We start from the raw sequence: 20,133 nt of genomic DNA, 5'->3' as shown, positions 1-20,133 counted from the left end.
AACTCATTGGTTAAAAAAAAATCACAATATTCAATGGTCATAAAAACATTATAACATAGACGAGAGTGATTAGTCCAAGCTGGCTTCAGGACAAAAGCAGGACTAGGATTCATGATTCCCTAGGTTTCTAACCTGGTGTCTATAACCACTATACCAAACTAGTTTTGGTAGATAAGTAGGTAGATAGTTCGAGTTCAGCATTCCTTTTTCCAAAGCAGCAAATTAATACCAAAGAAAAATCTCAAAACAGAATTGCTATCTCCTTTTTATAATTTTCTAATAATTAGTATTTCAGACACACATATTCTTATTTCAGACACATAATCTTATCTTGACATACAGCCACCATGTTGGGTTTTCGCTGTTGCTTCTATCATCTATCTATCTATCATCTATCTATCTATCTATCTATCATCTATCTATCTATCATCTATCTATCTATCTATCTATCTATCTATCTATCTATCTATCTATCTATCATCTATCTATCTATCTATCTATCATCTATCATCTATCTATCTATCTATCTATCTATCTATCTATCTATCTATCTATCTATCATCTATCTATCTATCTATCTATCTATCTATCTATCTATCTATCTATCATTTCTGGCCATTCTTATTTTAATATTTTTTTTAATTAAACCTTAAAGGCCTGGTTAGCATGGAACACTAAGAAGAAAAACCATTCATGGCTTACACATCACATTTTAAGCGTGGATGAATGACAGCCTGATTCTCATACAGAAAAAGCTATCATAAAAAGATAGCAAAGAACTCTGAGACCAAGAAAAGCACAACCCAAAATCTGGTAACTGAAAATATGGAGAGACATTCAAGCTTGGAACTATGAGACTGACATATGGCAGATTTCCTACATGCTGCTATATATAGAACTTCTTCATAAAACTATCTAACCTTTTTGATTCTGTTTGAAAATGAATAGAGAGAGATAAGAATTTTATAGATGAGCCTGAAATGCATAGCTGGGTTCTACACAACTCAAACAGATTGCATTGTGGTTTATTACATTATTTGAACCAGCCTAATGATTGCATTGTTTATTACTCTATTTAAGCCTCTTGTATGAAGCTGCAAAAACATAATATGTAAAATCAGATTCTTCAGACTAAAGAATGATTGAGTCCATTATGTGACCTTAAGAACATGTTTCTATAATGTTATAACTGTTATCTTATACTTTTTAAAAAAATCAAAACTAAGTATATTTCTAACTGATTTGCAATTCTTTGTTATTTCAGAATCCCTACAATTTTTGGTGGTTTTGGGGGAAGACAATTTCATCAATATTAACATAGGTGCAAGCAAACAGGAATAAAGAAAATATGAGAGATATATTATGAAAACTCTTCTCTTCTAAATACTACTCTACAGTTTAAATATTCCAAATCAACACTCGTTTTCCAACTAACACATTTTACTTAAAGTTTTTGCAAGCTACAGCTCACTTCATCAGCTGCAATGGCTAAGCTGTTATAGAATGTAAATTAGAATTAGACAAAGGGGAAAGGAGGGGAAGACAGAATAGTTATCTGCAATATCCATATACTTTCTGAAAGTCTTTATGGTTAAATGTCATGGAGACATCTCTTGCCTTTTCTAGTGGGAAAATAAATTTGCAATACGTATTGTGCCCTTTCTCCTAGAGTCCTCCAGGCCTGGAGTTGATGTCTGTTATTTGTTTAATGACCTCTGTCTTGTTTTGTGGATTTTGTTATTAGAATATTTTAATTCAGGCTGCCTGTTCATTTAACACCTTTAGCTGTTTTTTAATCTCATTTTTAGTTTTGTGCACAGCCCAGTCCACAGTAATTGAGCAGCCAATACATTTAAATAAATAAAATTTCATATCCTTGAGCAACAATGCAATTTCCACACCATGGTCATAATGCTATCCCTTGACTCACCTGCGTATAGAAGCCACTAGCTGCTTCTAGAAATAGAGAGAGGTTTGCTTGAACTTCACTCCGGTTTGGATTTCCTCTGTTTTTTGCTTGACCCTGTAGAGTTGTGATCTGATTCTTAAAGGCATGATTCCACCTAAAAAGCAGGAGAAGCTTTCATCGTTCTGTTACACAAAAAAGCTGATATACCGAATATACCTGCTTGAAGGAGAAGGAAATATAGTGGAGTGCTGTTTCAATGAAGCTTCTAGAGTACCACAAATATTATCTTCATGTTATGATCACATATCTACCTAACCCTTCTCTTCACTTGTTGACACTTTATCAAACATCAGTATTGAACAAAAAGATTCATGGCAATGAGGATTGTCAGAAAGCCTGCCTATAGTAAGAATTGGGAGTGTGTATTACCCTTTTTTCTCTTTACAGTATGGACCAACCACCACCACCACCACCACCACCACGTCCCCCAGATTGTTCAGTATAAAAAGGCCCAGTGGAAGGATGAGTTCTCTCTCAAAGAGCACATTGCAACAAGGGGGGGGGGGGGAGATGAAGCTGGCTGTCTACAACAAGCAGTGATAGAGCAGCTGCAGGGAGTTTCTTTCACCCTTCTCTGAAAAGTAGAACACTATTGCTTGTGATGCAGCAAATGCCTTGGAATTGAAAGGCTATGCATTCTGGACATGGGGACCAGAGAGGGATATCAAGAACTGCCAGCTAATATTTAGTACCCATAGGAAATGCCAATCAGCCAAGGTTGAATTGGATATAAATTCATCCAAGCTTTGGTTTGAATGAATGGTTTCCCAACTTTTTCTTCTTCTTCTCCTCTTTCCTTGAATGTTTCTTTTTAAAAGTTTAATGACAAAACTTAACTCTTTTTTAATTGGGAATCAATATAGGCCAATAGAGAATTCCGAACACAAATTATGAAACTGGCAAAAAAGATTACAAATTGTGATTACATGACTACAGGATGCTGAAACTGGTCATAAATGCAAGCCAGCTGTTAGGCGCCTGAATCGCAACCATAGGACTGTGGGGTTGGTGTGATAATAGAGATTATAAATCCCAGGCCATTGTAACTTTGTTAAGTGAATGGTTGTTAAGTCAAGGACTAGTAGCATCTTTTACAAATTAATGTAGGCCAAACTAAGTTATACTTACAGATCCTGTTCCACTTTTTTATCCAATGCATACTCCAAATCTGTTACTAACATTTTCTGGTATAAGTCCTGTAAAGCTTGTCGAGATGTCCAGGCTTCGGCTGGTCCCAGCTTCGAATCTGAAAAATACATAGATATGTGTGTGTGTGTGTGTGTGTGTGTGTGTGTATGTGTTTGCATATCTGTCTATATGTATGTGTCTGCCTCTATGTACACTTCCCCTAGACCAATGTCCTCAAACTTTTGAGTTATCTGGAAAACATTTCTCAGTGTGAAAAAATGTATGGATCCCATTAACAAATGTTTTATATAATACCTTGGCATAGATTTCTCTCCTTTAAACAAAACAAAGGCACGGATATTTTACAATTGCATTATAATCATAAGTGTAAACAGCCATGTGGACCAATGGTGGGTTCCGGATCCCATTCCAACCGGTACGGTTGGAACGGGCCCAGTGGCATCCACATGGACGCTTCAGCGCGCGCACGCACAACTTACCACCTCGAGCCTCCGCGATGCTCCATCTGCTCAGCGGAGCATCGCGCAGGCACTGTACGCGCCATCCCATACCGGAACTGTATCTGGTGCTCCGGTACGCCTGTACTGGGGCATACTGCCTACAACCCACCACTGATATAGCACTGTCTTAGCTCTGAACTAGCATGCACATAGTTAATTTCTCTTTTGTTTTTGCAGGATTCAAAACAAGAAATTTGGAACAGTGACACATGGAAGTTAGTGGAAAGAACAAGATTATCATCTGCTCTGGAAGAGTACTGAAGACTAGTTGTGATCCTATTGACCCCAAAGTATCTAAAATCTTGGGGTAGTAATGCTGGTCCTCCCCTTTCCTCATTCCTGCTGCCACCCTGTATTTGAGGTTGATACTTTGTATCTTCTTACTCCAAGCTAGTAGGAAGGATGGCTCCTCAATCACATCTATTGATTTTAGTAACTCACTCACTAGACCCCAAAATTAATTAAAGCCTGTTTGTGAATTGCAATAACAACTTTCAATGAAAACCCCTAAATTTGGCAGATTTAGATGATGAAAACATTACCTGTCATGTCAGCCTTCAGGACTTCTGCCTGCCTGTATATAAAATATATATAATACTTGTTAAGATAATCAATAAATATCAATATTTTAAATAAATTAAAATGCAAGAATATTCAGGTCTTATGGGTTTGTGCAATTTATCTAAAATGCAATCTGCAATACAATCTCAGCTCATGTTCTAAGCTTTAGCTTTCATTATAATATATTAAGAATAACATTTTTACCCAGTTCGCAATATATATAGATGTGCTGCCAAAATATAAAGCAAAAACAGATTGCTAAGTTATATATTTTTCACACAGCGGAAGAAAGGAATAAAAAAGTGGGATACTGGGGATTGCATCAAATTTAGGAATTGATATATGAATTTGTACCCAATGCATTAGATTAGCAGATATTTTTGTTTTCAATTTCTCTGAGGTATAGCTACTAACATATTTTACTGTTATTATACATAAATGCCATCCTTCTCAGCAACTTCAATTGGTACTTTAAGTTGTAGTTGTTACATAACACATTAACAAAACTATTCCATGCATGTGTTTAGGTCATTTTAGAGCCATTGTTGAAATGTATGGATTTGGCTATTGCACAGAACGGCTGCAACATCATAAAATATTCATTTCTAGAAGAAAATTGGAAAAATTAGAAGAAAAATAACTTGCTCTGAACTTAAGTGTCCAGATCTTGACATTGTTTGAAATTTTTCTTTTGAAGTATCTTTTGTTTCAGTTCCAATTCAAGAATGCTTTCTACCACCCCAACTTATTCCTTTACTTAACTGACTATTAAGAACAGAAGAGAGTAAATTTAGATGCAACTACTAAGACAACTGCTTCATATAACTTTGTTCAAAGAAAAAATTGCTATAGCACAGTCACACAGCTCTGATATGGAGTAAGGTATTCATAAATATGCACACTTGTAGCAGTTTTATGTATAGCTCACTTGTTTTTACAAGATCATTTTTCATATTCAAGGTATCATAAGAACCTATTTGGAATATGTCCAACACTGGGATTTTTAGGAATTTAAAATTTAAATGTATGTACTAAACAGTTGTTATGTAGAAGACAATTACCACAAGGGGAATTCAACAGCATTTTATAGGAAGGAGTATTATAGCTTATTTATAAATCTTAGTGTCAGGGTTCCAAGTAACACCCCCAACAAAGTAAGGCAAGCATTTCCTCAAAGTTCCATTTTATTAGAGATGTCATATTGGCACATCTGGGAAAACCCGAATCTGAAGTCTCCCACGTTTTCCCCACCCAAAGGAAAGTTAAAATCCCTTCCCCTGCACCCACATGTCCATCACATGGTCCAATCAGGTCAGCATCCTAAATGGAGTAGTTTTCCAGTCACGTCTCTCCAGGTACAGGCTGAATGTCCTTGACTCCCAGTGAAAGAATGTTGTTATGGCTATACTACCTCATCCTGTTGCCATCCAACCCAGGGACGTGCGGTGAGGTTTATGGCTGGTGAGGCTAGTGACGTCATCAGGAAGGCGGGGAATTCTTAACAAGACGCCGGCCACAACTCGGTTTCCAGGGTCCTTTCGCGAGCGAGCTGGCAGCGAAACGGTAGCCGACGGTCCAAAAAGTCCATCGCACTTTCTGCTTTCGCAAGCAACTTCCCGTAAACCTGCCATTGCTCAGTGCAAGGAAGGGAGCCGCTCGCGCATGCACATTTGCCCTGGAACCTGAGCTCTGGCATCAGAACCCAACAGAAGGTGGGGAATGGGACGTGTGCAGGAGGGAGGCTGAGGCTAGAGGAGCCTCCTGCACCTCCCTCTGTCCTGCCCACGTGGTCCCATTCCCCGCCTTCCTGAGTCAACATGAAGGGGACTGCGGCTCGCGCAGTCCCATACCCTGAGGCTCCTCAGCACCTTTTCCCTTTCCCCTTTTTTTCATGATGAGAGCCGTGAGGCTCTGCCTCCCCTTGACCTCACGTCCCTGATCCAACCCCCCTCCCTGTTTCCACAGCATGCCCATCCACCAAATGTGGTAGCCCTGAAGATCCAAAGAAAAAAAATGGCCTCCAGGGCTGACACTTTTAGCTAGCATGGCAATGGTGATGATGTGTATAAACACCAAATAATAGGCAATCTTTAAAATGGAACACAGATACACTAGTTAAAACTTAAATATGTAGCAAGATATTTAAGCACAATAATTACTGGATTAGTTTCTGACATTAAAATCTCATTTAGGGAACATCTGTTACCCTCATATATATAATCAACCATGTATTAAGTGGAGCTTTTTCACATTCAGCCACTTGCCAGATTAACAGCTCTTCCTACCTAAAGTCTTATCACACTTTTGCATAAAGTCCGAAACCTAAGAAAATGAGAGTGGTTTTTTTCCACATAACTGGACAGGATAATACCAATATATCACTTTATCAAGGGATTAAGTGTAAAAGTACTTGGATAATAGCTATTGCTTTATTGCTTATTGAATATTATTTTAATGTAATGCTTAATATGCATTTTACTGTAGTTTTGTAAACCATTTTGAGATTGGTTTGCAAAATAAGAAACAGTATATGAACATATTAAATAACTAAACATATTTCAAGTATTTAATAATAAACTTAGATCTTAGATGTCTGAAAAATACCTATCATCCATCCATCCATCCATCCATCATCTATCTATCATCTATCTATCTATCTATCTATCTATCATCTGCCGAGAGAGTTCACTGTGCCGCAGACATCCGGGTGTGAGTCCCTCGTCGTGAGATGGGGCCCAGGGAGGCAGTTGGGCTGCTGATAGTATACCTGGCTCCTCGCTATACTTCAGCGGCCCTGCCCGAACTCCTTGAGCTGATCTCATCGGTGGCGGTTGAGACCCCCAAACTTTTAGTGATGGGGGATTTTAATCTGCCGTCGATGGGAGAAGCGCCTGAGGGGGTTCGGGAGTTCATGGCTTCCATGACAGCCATGGACCTGACCCAGTTAATTCAGGGCCCTACTCATGAGGGAGGCCACACCCTGGACCTTGTTTTTGTCTCTGGCCAGTGGACGAGTGATCTGGGAATAGGGGATCTAGACACTATTCCCCTGTCATGGTCGGATCACTCACTTCTCCGGCTGGACTTCCCTGGTGCTACCCCCCGCCGCGAGGAGGCGGAACTGGAAGGTATTAGATGGTTCCGCCCCAAGCGCCTGATGGAACCGGATAGGTTCCAGACGGAACTTGGGCCACCTCCTGTGGACCTGACCCGCCCCCGAGTAGAGGACCTGGTAGTCGCATGGAATAGTGCGGCTACCGGGGCCCTAGACCGGGTGGCGCCTTTGCGGCCTCTCCTGCGGCGAAGAACCACCCTGGCACCTTGGTTTACCGAGGAGCTAAGGGTGATGAAACGCCACAAGAGACGCCTAGAGAGTCGTTGGAGATCCTCCCGTTCCGAATTTGACCGAGCACAGGCACGAGCCTATTTGAAGACGTACCTTGTGGCACTAAGAGCGGCCAAACGTCAACATTGCGCCGCTCTTATTGCGTCTGCAGATAACCGCCCTGCCGCCCTGTTTCGGGTGACCCGTTCCCTCTTGTTTGAGAGACCACGGGAAGCCCCTCTACAGGGCAGAGCAGAGGAGTTTGGGAATTATCTACAGGACAAAGTCGCTCAAATCCGGATGGGATGGACCCCTTTCAGTGGTTCAGTAGAGACGCCCGTTGCGAGTCTTGAGGGACCGCTTTGGGAGGAGTTTGACTCGGTTGCCATCGAGGATTTGGACAGGTTGCGTGGACGTCTGCGACCCACCACATGTTTATTGGACCCGTGTCCCTCCTGGCTTGTACTGGCATCCTGGGAGGTTACGCGCGACTGGCTCCTGGGCCTGGTGAACGCCTCGTTGGGTGAGGGGTCTCTACCGGCCGCCTTGAAAGAGGCGGTGGTGAGGCCCCTGCTCAAGAAGCCTTCCCTGGACCCAACGGACCTAGTCAATTATCGTCCAGTCTCCAACCTTCCTTTTTTAGCGAAGGTTGTAGAGAGTGTGGTAGCACAGCAGTTCCCACGTCACCTGGAGGAAAATGATTATCTAGACCCGCGCCAGTCCGGCTTCCGACCCGGGCACAGCACGGAGACGGCCTTGGTCGCATTGGTCGATGATCTCTGGAGGGCCAGAGATAGGGGTTGTTCCTCTATCCTGGTCCTATTAGATCTCTCGGCGGCGTTCGATACCATCGACCATGGTATCCTGTTGCACCGGCTAGAGGGGCTGGGAGTCAGAGGCACCGTTTTACGGTGGTTTGGCTCCTACCTCTCTGGTCGGACGCAACGTGTGTTGACAGGGGAGCAGAGTTCGACCCGGAGGCCACTCACATGTGGAGTGCCACAGGGATCGGTGCTCTCGCCCCTCCTGTTCAACACATATATGAAACCGCTGGGCGAGATCATCCGTGGTTTTGGAGTGGGATATCATCTGTATGCTGATGATACTCAGCTATACATTTCCACTCCGAACCACCCCAATGAGGCCGTCGAAATGATGTCCCGGTGCCTGGAGGCCGTACGGGTCTGGATGGATGGCAACCGACTAAAACTCAACCCTTCCAAGACGGAGTGGCTGTGGCTTCCGGCCTCCCGGTTCAACCAGGTGCTTCCATCTCTGGCCATCGGGGGCGTCCAACTAGCCCCCATGGAACAGGTGCGCAATTTGGGCGTCCTCCTGGATACCCGGCTGTCCATGGATAACCATGTAACAGCCGTGGCAAGGGGGGCGTTCCATCAGGTTCGCCTGATGCGCCAATTGCGCCCCTTATTGGACCGGGATGCCCTACGCACAGTCACCCATGCGCTAGTGACGTCTCGCCTGGATTACTGCAATGCTCTCTACATGGGGCTTCCCTTGAGATGCACTCGGAGACTACAGTTGGTCCAGAACGCGGCCGCGCGGGTGATTATGGGGAGGACCAGATACTCCCCTGTAACACCTCTCCTGCGCGAGCTGCACTGGCTGCCTGTGGTCTACCGAGTGCGTTTCAAGGTTTTGATTATGATCTTTAAAGCGCTCCATGGCACAGGGCCTAGTTATATGCAGGATCGCATCCTGCCCCACACATCCCTACGACCAATTCGCTCACACGGAGAGGGACTTCTCCGGGTGCCGTCCGCCAAACAGTGTCGGGGGGCGACACCCAGGAGCAGAGCCTTCTCTGTGATGGGCCCAGCCCTATGGAATGACCTCCCCCGTGACATCAGGATTACTTCCGATCTCCGCTCCTTCCGTGTACAGCTGAAGACCCACCTCTTTCAATTATCCGGCCTGGCTCAATCGCAATCGTAATTTTCCCATTCCTCCAAACTGTTTTTTAAATTGTTCTTAAATATTAATTTTATTGGGTTTTTACAATTGGGGTATTTTAAAGTAGATTTTTAACTGTCTATTGATGTAATTTGTTTCCTCCTCCGTGTATATGTATATGTGTTGTGTATGTATGTACGTTTGGTGTTATGTATTTTATGTTATATGCTCCATTGTACGCCGCCCCGAGTCCTACTTGGAAAGGGAGCGGCTAATAAATCCAAATTTATTATTATTATTATTATTATTATTATTATTATTATTATTATTATTATTATTATTATCTATCTATCTATCTATCTATCTATCTATCTATCATCTATCTATCATCTATCTATCTATCTATCTATCTATCTATCTATCTATCTATCTATCATCTATCTATCTATCTATCTATCTATCATCTATCTATCATCATCTATCTGACACACAAACACTAAAATTTTGTTTCCTATTTCAGTTTCTTTCAATTTAGTCATCTACCCACATCCCTCTTTAGAAATATTAATAATTTGTTTTTTTAAAAGCAATAATAAGATATAAAACCTGATTTTTCATGTTTCCTTCAACAGCTAAAAAATTAAAAACGTATTTCCAAAATGTTAAAAATAAAGTAATTTCAATTGTAGAAATCCTAAACACTGAAGTCCTAAATGCTTGTGTTCCAGAGTAATTTTATTCAAATATAATCATTTTTTCTAATTATTTATGAGAACATAAAATATTTTAGCTGGAAGAATTATTTTTTTAAAATGTCTCAATATATGCTGTATTTCCTTTGCCTATGCCTTGTGCAAATACAATACACACACTCACTGCTATGTTTGTTCATTTTCCTCTAAAAACAGACTTAACCCTGAAACTGAGGACCTGCTATCAAAGTTCCACACCAATTTCCTGTCAGCTGGTATTTTCAGTCTCAAAATATATCTTCCAAATCCTGATGTTTCATTTAGCTCTTTTATTTCCACATTAATATTATTTTGAAAGAACTACCAGTATTTCCCAAAAGAATAAGACACACAGGATTGAAAAGAGAATATGTCCTCATGATTCTATGATGCAATATTTCAGTTGTAGTAAAGGCACATTATTCCCTTTCCCAGAGGTCTGTCATTTGCACTCATAAACATTGGCATTCTGCTGGTATATAAAAAAGGGGTGATAAAGAAATATAATTTTATGTCATTTTATTCTATTTTATATATTTATGTGTCAAATTATTGTATTTTTTCCTATAAGTATTGTATTTTCCCCTACTCTCATTTTAAATTGTTTAGAATTTTATTGGTAATATGTGTTTGAACCTGCACATTGATATGGCCTATAGGGGTGTGTGTGTGTGTGTGTGTGTGTGTGTGTATTGTTTGTCTGTTTCCATTAATATCTATTTTAGTATATACAAAAAAACAAGCTGAAACAAGGAACTGACCAGAGTTAAAGCCTAACCTATTTAACTACATTTGCCATATGAAATCAACCACTTTTATTTAGCACTATAACAAGAGCAGTACACTTGTCACTCTCTCTCAGCCCAGCCCACCTCAGAGGACTGTTCTTATAGGAAAACAGGAAGAGGAAGGTATACTACCGGGGTGTCAAACTCAAGGCCCGGAGTTGGATCCGGCCAGTGGTGAGTTTCAGCCGGTTCGCACCGGATCAGGCGAACCGGTTGGTCAATGGACCCGGAAGTAGGTTCCTGCCCCCCAGCCCTGTTGCTCACTTGCCCCCGTCCATCCAGAAGCCGCTCCATTGCTCGCTCCCCCACCCGCCTGCACTATCCTAGCCCTGCCTACCACTCACTGATTGGCTACCTCACCAATCGCTCCGCCTGCCTCTAAGAACCCTATCTAAACCCACTTATCTTTTTTCCTATTTGGCTCTCTATTGCTGCCTGCCGACTCCGGGGAGATAAGTAAGCTACAACTGAGCATGGGGCAGGGTGCTGTGGCCCTGAACTATAAGTGAGTCCGGTGACCTTTTGCGGCCTTGCAAGGATCCCTGGCTCACTTATAGCGCAGGGCCGCCACAAAGTGCGGGGGTGGGAATGGCGGTGGGAGCTTGCGCTGTGCGGCTGGCCCAAGTTCCGGGACCTTGCAAGGCCTCTGCGTTTTTTGCATTGGGCCGTGCTGTAAGAGAGAGGGAGTAAAGACCTTTTCCGGATTGTTGGCGGTGGAGGTGTGGGCCCATGCTCACTAAAGCAAGTCCAGGGAAGTCGTTTGCGCCAGCTAGAAAAGGTCTTCACTCCCCCCCTCTTGCAGCATGCCCCGATGCAAAAAATGGCGAGATCGGAGCACTTGGGGCTGCTGCTGCGATGTCCAGGGAGGCTAAACCAAGCCGCGCGCCTCTCTCAGCCACTTTCACGGCTTCCCGGAGCACCAAGAACTTTCACGCTCTTCTCCACACTCTCCTCGGTTCCTCGCAAAGGCAATAGACGTCCAGAAGCGCTGGGGGCTGGAAACCCTAGTCCCAAAAGTCAATTCTGGACATCTATTGCTCCCCCCCTCTTGCAGCATGCCTTGATGCAAAAAATGGCGAGATCGGCGCACTTGGGGCTGCTGCTTTGATGTCCAGGAAGGCTAAACCAAGCCGCGCGCCTCTCCCAGCCACTTTCGCGGCTTCCCGGAGCGCCAAGAACCTTCGCACTCTTCTCCACGCTCTCCTCGGCTCCTCGCGACGGCAATAGACATCCAGAAGTGGCGTGGGCTAGAAACCCTAGCCCCAAAAGTTGATTCTGGACATCTATTGCAGTCGTGAGGAGCCAAGAAGAGCGTGGATTGTGCATACTATATATAAATTGTTACTTCTTAGCAGAAAGTCCAATATTTTTTTCTTTGGATTTTCCCATGTGGCTGACTTTTTCAGTACTCCAACATACTATTCTTTTTTATTGGGGATATATTTATGAATTTATTTTTTTAAGCAACAGGCCAGAACCTGTTTATATTAATAAGTAGGAAATCTGTTGGACATCAAACTTATTTTAAAAGTATCATTATGTAGAACTCTTTTTAGTAGTCTGGATTATGGAAGAATTGCAGGAAAATATTAGATAAGACAGAAACAAGCTAAAATAGGGGTGGTGGTGGTGAATCAATTTCTTGTTTATTGCCCATGTTTTGTTACAAACTACTCTAACTGCTGCCTGTTTTTTTAGCAATAATGATTACATTGAATATGATATCAATATATAAAGCATGTGATATGGTTTCAGGATCAGAGCTAGTCTATATTTGAATGGCCTGAAGGTGTGTTAACATTCAAGGAAACTAAAGCTGAAATCTAGGAAAGGCAGTTCTTGGTCCTCTAAGTACTTGGAAAATAGACCACCTGTGAACCATATGTAAAACCACCCTGATTGCCATATAGAAGAATGTATGAAATAGGCCTGTATAAATCATTTGGTGGGATTTCAAAGCAATGGAAAGTTGTGGGAGTACTTTGGAACATCTGCTTCATTGACCAGATCTGGAGGTGTTCTCAAGAGTCCTGTAAAATAACTTGCCTAGCTTTAGTACAAATGCTAGGACTGCATGTAGTTTTAATCCTTCTAGCCTGCATTTAAAATTTTTAGGGGTAGGTTTTTTAGTTGTTTTTAATTTTTATTATACTGCACAGCCTAATATTTAATTTGATTTTAGGGGTATTTAAGACTATCTAATTTTATATACTGTTTTTATCGTTGTCTGTACACCGCCCCGAGTCCCTTCGGGGAGAGGGGGCGGTCTATAAATCTAATAAATAAATAAATAAAATAAATAAATGGTACTTTGGATTCTGTTCCAAACAAAGTACTGAAGAGAATACAAGACTGTAAATATAGTACCCCACCCACAACTCTTTAAAGTAGATATTTCATGAATCCAGGAAAAAGGTGCCGCTGTTTTAAAAAGTACCAAGTAAATGCTGTGGGCTTTACATTCCTATATATTCAAAAACAGTGCATAGCCCTAACAAACATTATTTAATGAATTTAAGTTGTTGCCACTGCTTTGAAGTTAAATTCAGGTGTATGGATGCCTCTTTCTTTTCTGTGTAATTTATACCTCTATCTTGACTGGGAATGCTGACATCATCTTGGCCACTCCCATCCAGTCACATGGCTGGCAAGCCAGTCCCACCCAGTCACATGGCCAGCAAGTCACTCCCACCCAGTCATATGGCCGGCAAGCCACTCCCACAAAGCAGGCCACACCCGCAGAGTAGGTTCCAAACATTTTTGAAACCCACCACTGGATCCAGCCCACAGGGTGCTTAGATCTGGCCCGCGGGACCAGCCTGGAAACAGCAAAGGACCAGCCCAAGGTGCCTCTGGCAGCGAAAATGGAGTTCAGGAGGGCTGTATGCAGTCCTTCCGAGCTCTGTTTTCACTGGCAGTGTGTTGGAGGAGCTGTTTTTGCTGGCAGAGTGCTCAGGCCACCTCAGGCGCCCCCAACACATGATGTTGAGTTGGCCACGCCCACCCCATCCCCAAAAGATCAGACACAACCATGATGTGGCCCTCAATGAAATTGAGTTTGACACTAGATACGTTTGTTGCCTTGAGTTACTTGTAAAAATAATACAGGTGGTATACAAACAAATTAACAGCAACTGTGCAGATGAGAATACAAAGAACAAGGTTCAACAAATTCACCGTATCATTATTACTGATTCAGTGTTTTATAATATATTTTATTTGCTCGTAAAAATACAGGTATTTAATTCTGATAGTGCAGAACACAGTTTTAACACATTTTTCACAATTGCTGTACATTAATGGGCTTCTTTTTCTTGTAACAATTCACCATCATACTACTTTTCATCATTATACATATCCAATACCTGTGAGTAGGCAAGCAAACACTAACAAAGAGCAAAGTAGCAGGTGTACACAGACTTTCACACATCTTGGTCCAATGGAATACCCATGTTTGGCCATGATAACTCTAAAAGATCTATTACTTTTCTGCTGCAATAGGGAACTATTTACTTGCATTAATGCCCCCGTCATTCTGTGAGAGGGGTTTTTTTAGCCACAATTCCTCTGCAAAGTGGAGCATGAGATCCACTGGAATACCATGGTCCTGAAATTGGAAGAGGCTCTGCAAAATGTAAGTATTACACTCTTTTTTAAACTGCTCTGACACCTAATAAGAAGGATTAAATCAACAAACAGTAATGTCTACAAAACTAATGGAACATTTGTAGCATCTTCAAATGAAGAGCTTTGGAGATGGAGGGAACTTTTCCAACAACTCTACAACCATGAAGAGCCACAGATGTCACTAGCAGATCCACTACTGTACTTATCCAAATGCCCCCCAAAAATCAGGAGTGAAACACTGTGCCCACAACAGAAGCGTAAAGGTAACAAAAATGGTAGAACAGATGGATGGAGCCAGAGCTAGTGACCATTTCATTAAGTGACTACATTTATAGTTAATTTGGCATTCACAGAAAGTCTCCACGATATGGAAACAAAATATTATAATCTTTACTTTGAAAAAAGATGACAGCAATTCAAAAACAACTGGGCCGTACGTTTTAATGTCAGCACCAAGAAAGGAGAATATTTGTAACTCAAGAGTTGAAATGTGGGTCCTTTGTGCTCTCTGACTTGGTTGTTTTCTTGCAGACATTTCATTACCCAAACTAGCACTGATAATGTTACCTAATTTGGGTAACGAAACATATACAAGAAAACAAGCAAGCCAGAGAGCACCAAGGACCCCTCATTTATTGCTAGTCCTTGGAAAGGTCTTCATAAGAATCAAATAACTACATTTCCAGAAACAAAAGGAAAAAATAGAGGAAAGAGACCATTGTCTTAGCTGAACGGTCATTCTAGGTGCGCTGCGGGAGAGTCCAAGCACTGGGTTATCTTCTTTCTGTTTGGCCAGAGACTGAGAAGTTAAAAGCTTTCACAATGCCTCTTCCTTTGGATCAATCTTCGGGTTTTTTGACAAAGGCGTGGATCTAGAAGAAACGTCGTCTCCGATGAATTGGCCATTTCCTGACGCTGGACCAGAACGCCCTGGGGTGGAGTTGGACTCTCCTGCAGCACACATAAAACAACCGTTCAAACAAGACAATGGTCTTTCTCCTGTTCCCTGCTTGGAGAGTCCAAGCATGGGACTTACCCAAGCAATGTCTCAAGGGAGGGAAACAGGTTGGTCCAGGGTCCTTTCATTAATATGAACCCATTGTAGCACTCATCTCCCAAAGGAAGCCTCAGCTGAAGCAAACATGTATAGTCTGTAATTCCTGACAAAGGGCGTCGGAAAGGCCCAGGTCACCACCCTGCAAATCTCCTCGATTGATGCCTGGTGGTGGCAGCACTTCTGGTTGAATGAGCCATAAGGGCTTGGCCTGATGATCATATAGTATAGATCGTCTGGAGGCTAGTATAATTCAGATCACCCTGTTGGATAGATGATCTGCTCTCAGGATCTCCCTCTCAAGTGTCAGATGGTCAACTGAAGCCACTGAGGCTCTGGGTGCTCCAGAGCCCCCTGGATGAGGGAGATCCTGTCCTGCCCTTGTGCTGACATTCACGGGGTAGCAGCTTTTCCACGGCAGCGCTACCTCCCGACCTCGGTGAGGGCTTCCATGGTGCCATCACCAACGCCACCAATGCCACACCCACTCAGCCATGCTTACACACTGCCAACGCTGCCGCTCGGCCATGCTTACACACCATCAACGCCAATGCTGTCACTAACACCATTGCGGCTGCTGCCGAAGCCCTTCCCCTCATCTCTCTGATGTCGGCGGAGCCTGTTAGAACCTCCTGGACAGCAGCTGCACTTCAGAGCGTACTCTGAAGCAACTCTTCTACTCGGGTGTCGCTGCTACTTTGAAGTAACTCTTCTACTTGGATGCAGCCGATATGGAAGGAGGCAATGATGACACTGAGTAGGGGGGTGGCTGAGGGTCACAGTGATTGGTGCTGGTGATTAGGGGTATCATTTGGGTAATTGGGTGGATTTGTGAGTGGAACTGGGCGGGGTAATGGTATATATATACGGTGATAGGATTAACTTTGTTAGAACTGACTTGGATTTGCTTACCTTTGTATCATAGTCATTTAGTGCTGGTTGTCATGTAGTTTCTTAGATAGAGATAAAGTTTTTCACCAAACTCTCTGTTTATTTTCAACGTGAACACCGGAACGTGACAAGAGTATCCAAATGGGTCTTCATTTCGCCCTCCTGTACATGTGGAAGAGTCTTTCTCTTATCCTTACCCTCTATTAAAATAGGGTCTAGTGCCTCCTCAAAGAGATTATCATCCTTAAAGGGGGCGGAAGCTAGCTTCCACTTAGACTTCATGTCTGCCTGCCAGTGGCAGAGCCACAGGAGGTGATGAGAGGTCACGTTAGATGCCATGGCCCTGGAAGCGAACTTGGCTGCATTGAGGGTGGCATCTGCTGAATACTCAGCGACTGCTATCAACTTGTGGATGTCCTGCTGTAACCTGGTGTTGTGTCGATAGGCCCTGGCCCGCATTTGATGGAGCCAGAATAATGAAGCTCTAGTAAAGAAGGAAGCTGACGTAGCTGATCTAATTGCCCAGGCGGCCGCCTGGTGTGTCTTGTGAGAAGACAACTCCGCCTTATCCTCTGCCTTCAAGTCTTCTGCTGTGTCAGAAGGCAGGCTGGACAAGGAGGCTAAGGTAGCAATAAGAGCATCCACAGTTGGAACTTTAAGGAGCTCCTTGAGTTCCTGATCTACTCCATACATCTTTCTATTGATCCCACTAGGGGCAGCAATGGCACCTGACTGGTGCCACTGTCACTGGATAACATCTATAAATAACTTAGGGGAAGGAATGACCTCTTGTTCCATCACCGGTCTGTGAATAGGAGGGTATTGGGATCATGCGGAACTGGAGCCGAATCTGTGGGTCTATCTACTACCCCCACATTGGCTGTTGTTTTGGCCTTAAAGAATAGGGTCTTAAATAGGGAGGGACGAAACCAGCCCTGTAAAAGAAGGCCTTTCGGGGATGAGACCCTCATCCTCCGATAAATCCTGCTCCACTGGTTCCTCATCACCCATGATCGAGACCTCACTACAAATGGAAGGAGAAAGGGAATGAGCATCCTGCCTAAGAGGTAAACCAATTGGAGGTTGCAATTGCAGACTAGATAAGCTAGGAAGCCCTGTCAGAGGATGGAACGAGATATCCCTCTGGATCAGAGCTGATTCTATGCCCTGTGTAAATGTCTCAGTGATAATGGCACACCATTCCTGAGAAAGACTAGGGACTGGATCCTCCCCAGAGTGGAGGCCCGATGCTGCGGGAGTAAAGGTAGCTGAGGGAACAGAGAGCCTGGTATCTGCCACAGCAGATCCGAAGGATGTACGTGACAGACAAGAGAGAGGAACAAAATCCTCCTCATAAGGCACTGCCTGAAAGGGATGCATCTCACTGGTATTGGGTGACTATTCTAGTTGACTCTTCCAGAATCTGTGATGGCAGTTCTGTTTCCAAAGGGTGAGAAATCTCAGGCCTGCTCACTGGAATCCTGGAAGCCCTTTCTGCTTCTGCCTGTTTCTGGGTCTTGGAAAACTGTTTTTAAAGTGCCTTTTGTAGCCTTTTTGCAGCTTTGTCAGCAGCTGATGAGACCTTCCTTGATTCTGGGGCCTGGGACTTGTGTGAGGTGCCTCTAGAAGTCTTCTGTCTGGGGGAAGGTTCTGTCGGGCTGCTGCTTGCAGGCAGGGAGGGGTCCACCATTTTGAAGAAGGACCATTAGAGGTTTGAATCCTTACTCCCACACTAATGGCCACTCCAAATTGGGGCAAATCCCAAGCCTGAGAAGGAATTCCTCTAATGCAGCTATAGCCAATAAGCAAAATTCCATTCTACTTGCACCTTCATGCCATGAAGGGACTGCAGAGAAATATTTACAGTGCAAGCCAGCCACTGAAACAATAAAAAATGGGGCAAAACCGGCAACACAGTTTGCAAGCACTCTCATGATAAGCAGGAACCTTTTAACCTTGGTGCTGGGTTCTTTGAAGGACGATCCCGTCGATGACCAAGTTGAAACTGCAGCAGCAGACTGTAGACTCAGAAGAAGCCGACCTGCCTGAGATTGGTCAAATTAGGCTGGTGCTTTCGCCAAGCTCAAAAATGGTGCGAAAATCGGCTCCAGCAAAACTTGCACTTGAGAGCAAATCAGCACCAATTTTACAAAACGCTTGAAAATATGAAAGAACTGGTCACAAATAATGTAAAGCCTGGCAAAGAAAGATCCTAAAATTTTGGAAAAGTTTGTGGGAAAATAACTGGAGTCACAATAGGCATGCAACATGAATCAAGCAAGTTGAAAACATAATGAAAGTACTTGGTATGGAAGAAATTAGATTAACTAAGGAAATAGTACAAAAGCAATCAGAGAATGATAAAAATTTGAGTGCTCCTATATCAGATGAGCTCCATCTGAGCGGCTCCATCTTTCACATAGCTAGATTGAGAAATGTCACAACATTTTTGGAATCAGCAGAAACATTCAGCAATTTATGAATACTTTAATGAAGTTTGGGTGATTAAAGCTGATGGCTAATGGGGAAGAAGTGCAAATTAAACGTAGAATTTTCCAAGGTGACTCAATATCACCTAGTTATTTATGGCCCCTCTGACAACATTTTGAACAAGACAAACTGTGGAATATGAACTGACCAAAAAAAGAATATTTTTTTTGCATTTACTCCATTTGGACGATTTTAAATCATTTGAAAAAAAGCCAAACTAGATTCCTTACTTCAAAAATACAAAATAATTCAGTAAATATATTGAAATATGATTTGGCATTGACAATTGTATATTGTTGGCATAAAGATAGCTAAAAAGTTGAATCTGATGGATACAGCTTAACAATGAAGATTTAATAAAGGCAGTAGCACCAGAAAAAGGCTACAAATATGTGGGAAATTTGGATACTTCTGATTTATTACAGAATCATACTTCTACTAAACATATCAAATGAGTTTGTAAAATTTTGAAATCAAAGCTAAGTGATGGAAATATCATATACCTTGGCAGTCCCTATTATTTGATGTACAGCAGAAACAACTGACTGGATAAAACTTAATAACTTGGATCAGAAGACAAGAAAACTAATGACAATGTACCATGTTTTGTACCCCAAAAATGATACTGAGTGGCTGTATTTGCTAAGAGCTGAAGGTGTTGGAGGACTCCTACAGGTGAAACAAATTATGAAGGAAGAAAAGCATGGCCTGAATGATTACATTTTTAAAAAACCAATAAGGAAAATCCTGAAGGAACTCAAAGAAGGAAAGCGCTTGAAAAAAACAACCCCACAGATGAATGCTAAATAGACAATTGAAAATGGTTTGCTAATTGGAAGAACAAGCCAATGTATGGTCAATACTTGAAGGATATAGAAGAAAAAGCTGATTAAAAACTCCACATGAAGTTGATTAATATTAGGAGAGTTAAAGAAATTGAAGGATTTATTTTAGTGGCTCAAGAAGAAGCTTTACCAATTCAACATGTAACAAACAAAAGCAGATGTTGCCTCTGTAGTAAAAGGATGAGATAATTGACCAGTGCCTAAAGCAAAATTTTACAAACCGACTACAAGGAGTGTTAGGAGTGCCAGAATTATTCATTGGAAATTTTGCGAGAGGTTTGGTTTTTGAATG

The 20,133-nt window shown here is 42.5% G+C and overlaps 1 protein-coding gene across 2 annotated transcripts in view; it reads right to left on the bottom strand.

The window, feature by feature from the left end:
• Window positions 1-20,133, bottom strand: part of SMG7 (SMG7 nonsense mediated mRNA decay factor) — a 69,184-nt gene that overhangs the window by 40,215 nt on the left and 8,836 nt on the right. For both annotated transcript variants that reach the window (XM_081949569.1, XM_081949570.1), the window contains exons 2-4: window positions 4,161-4,192; window positions 3,098-3,215; window positions 1,931-2,063 (exon numbers count right to left, since the gene is read on the bottom strand). In XM_081949569.1, the coding sequence (XP_081805695.1) occupies window positions 1,931-2,063; window positions 3,098-3,215; window positions 4,161-4,192 (283 nt within the window). The remainder of the gene's footprint in view (window positions 1-1,930; window positions 2,064-3,097; window positions 3,216-4,160; window positions 4,193-20,133) is intronic.

This window comes from Natrix helvetica (genome assembly GCF_964273705.1).
Source record: "Natrix helvetica genome assembly, chromosome: 3".
Lineage (NCBI taxonomy): Eukaryota > Metazoa > Chordata > Lepidosauria > Squamata > Natricidae > Natrix > Natrix helvetica.
Note: the sequence above shows the minus strand (reverse complement) of the source record. Positions and strands in the feature narration are given on the sequence as shown.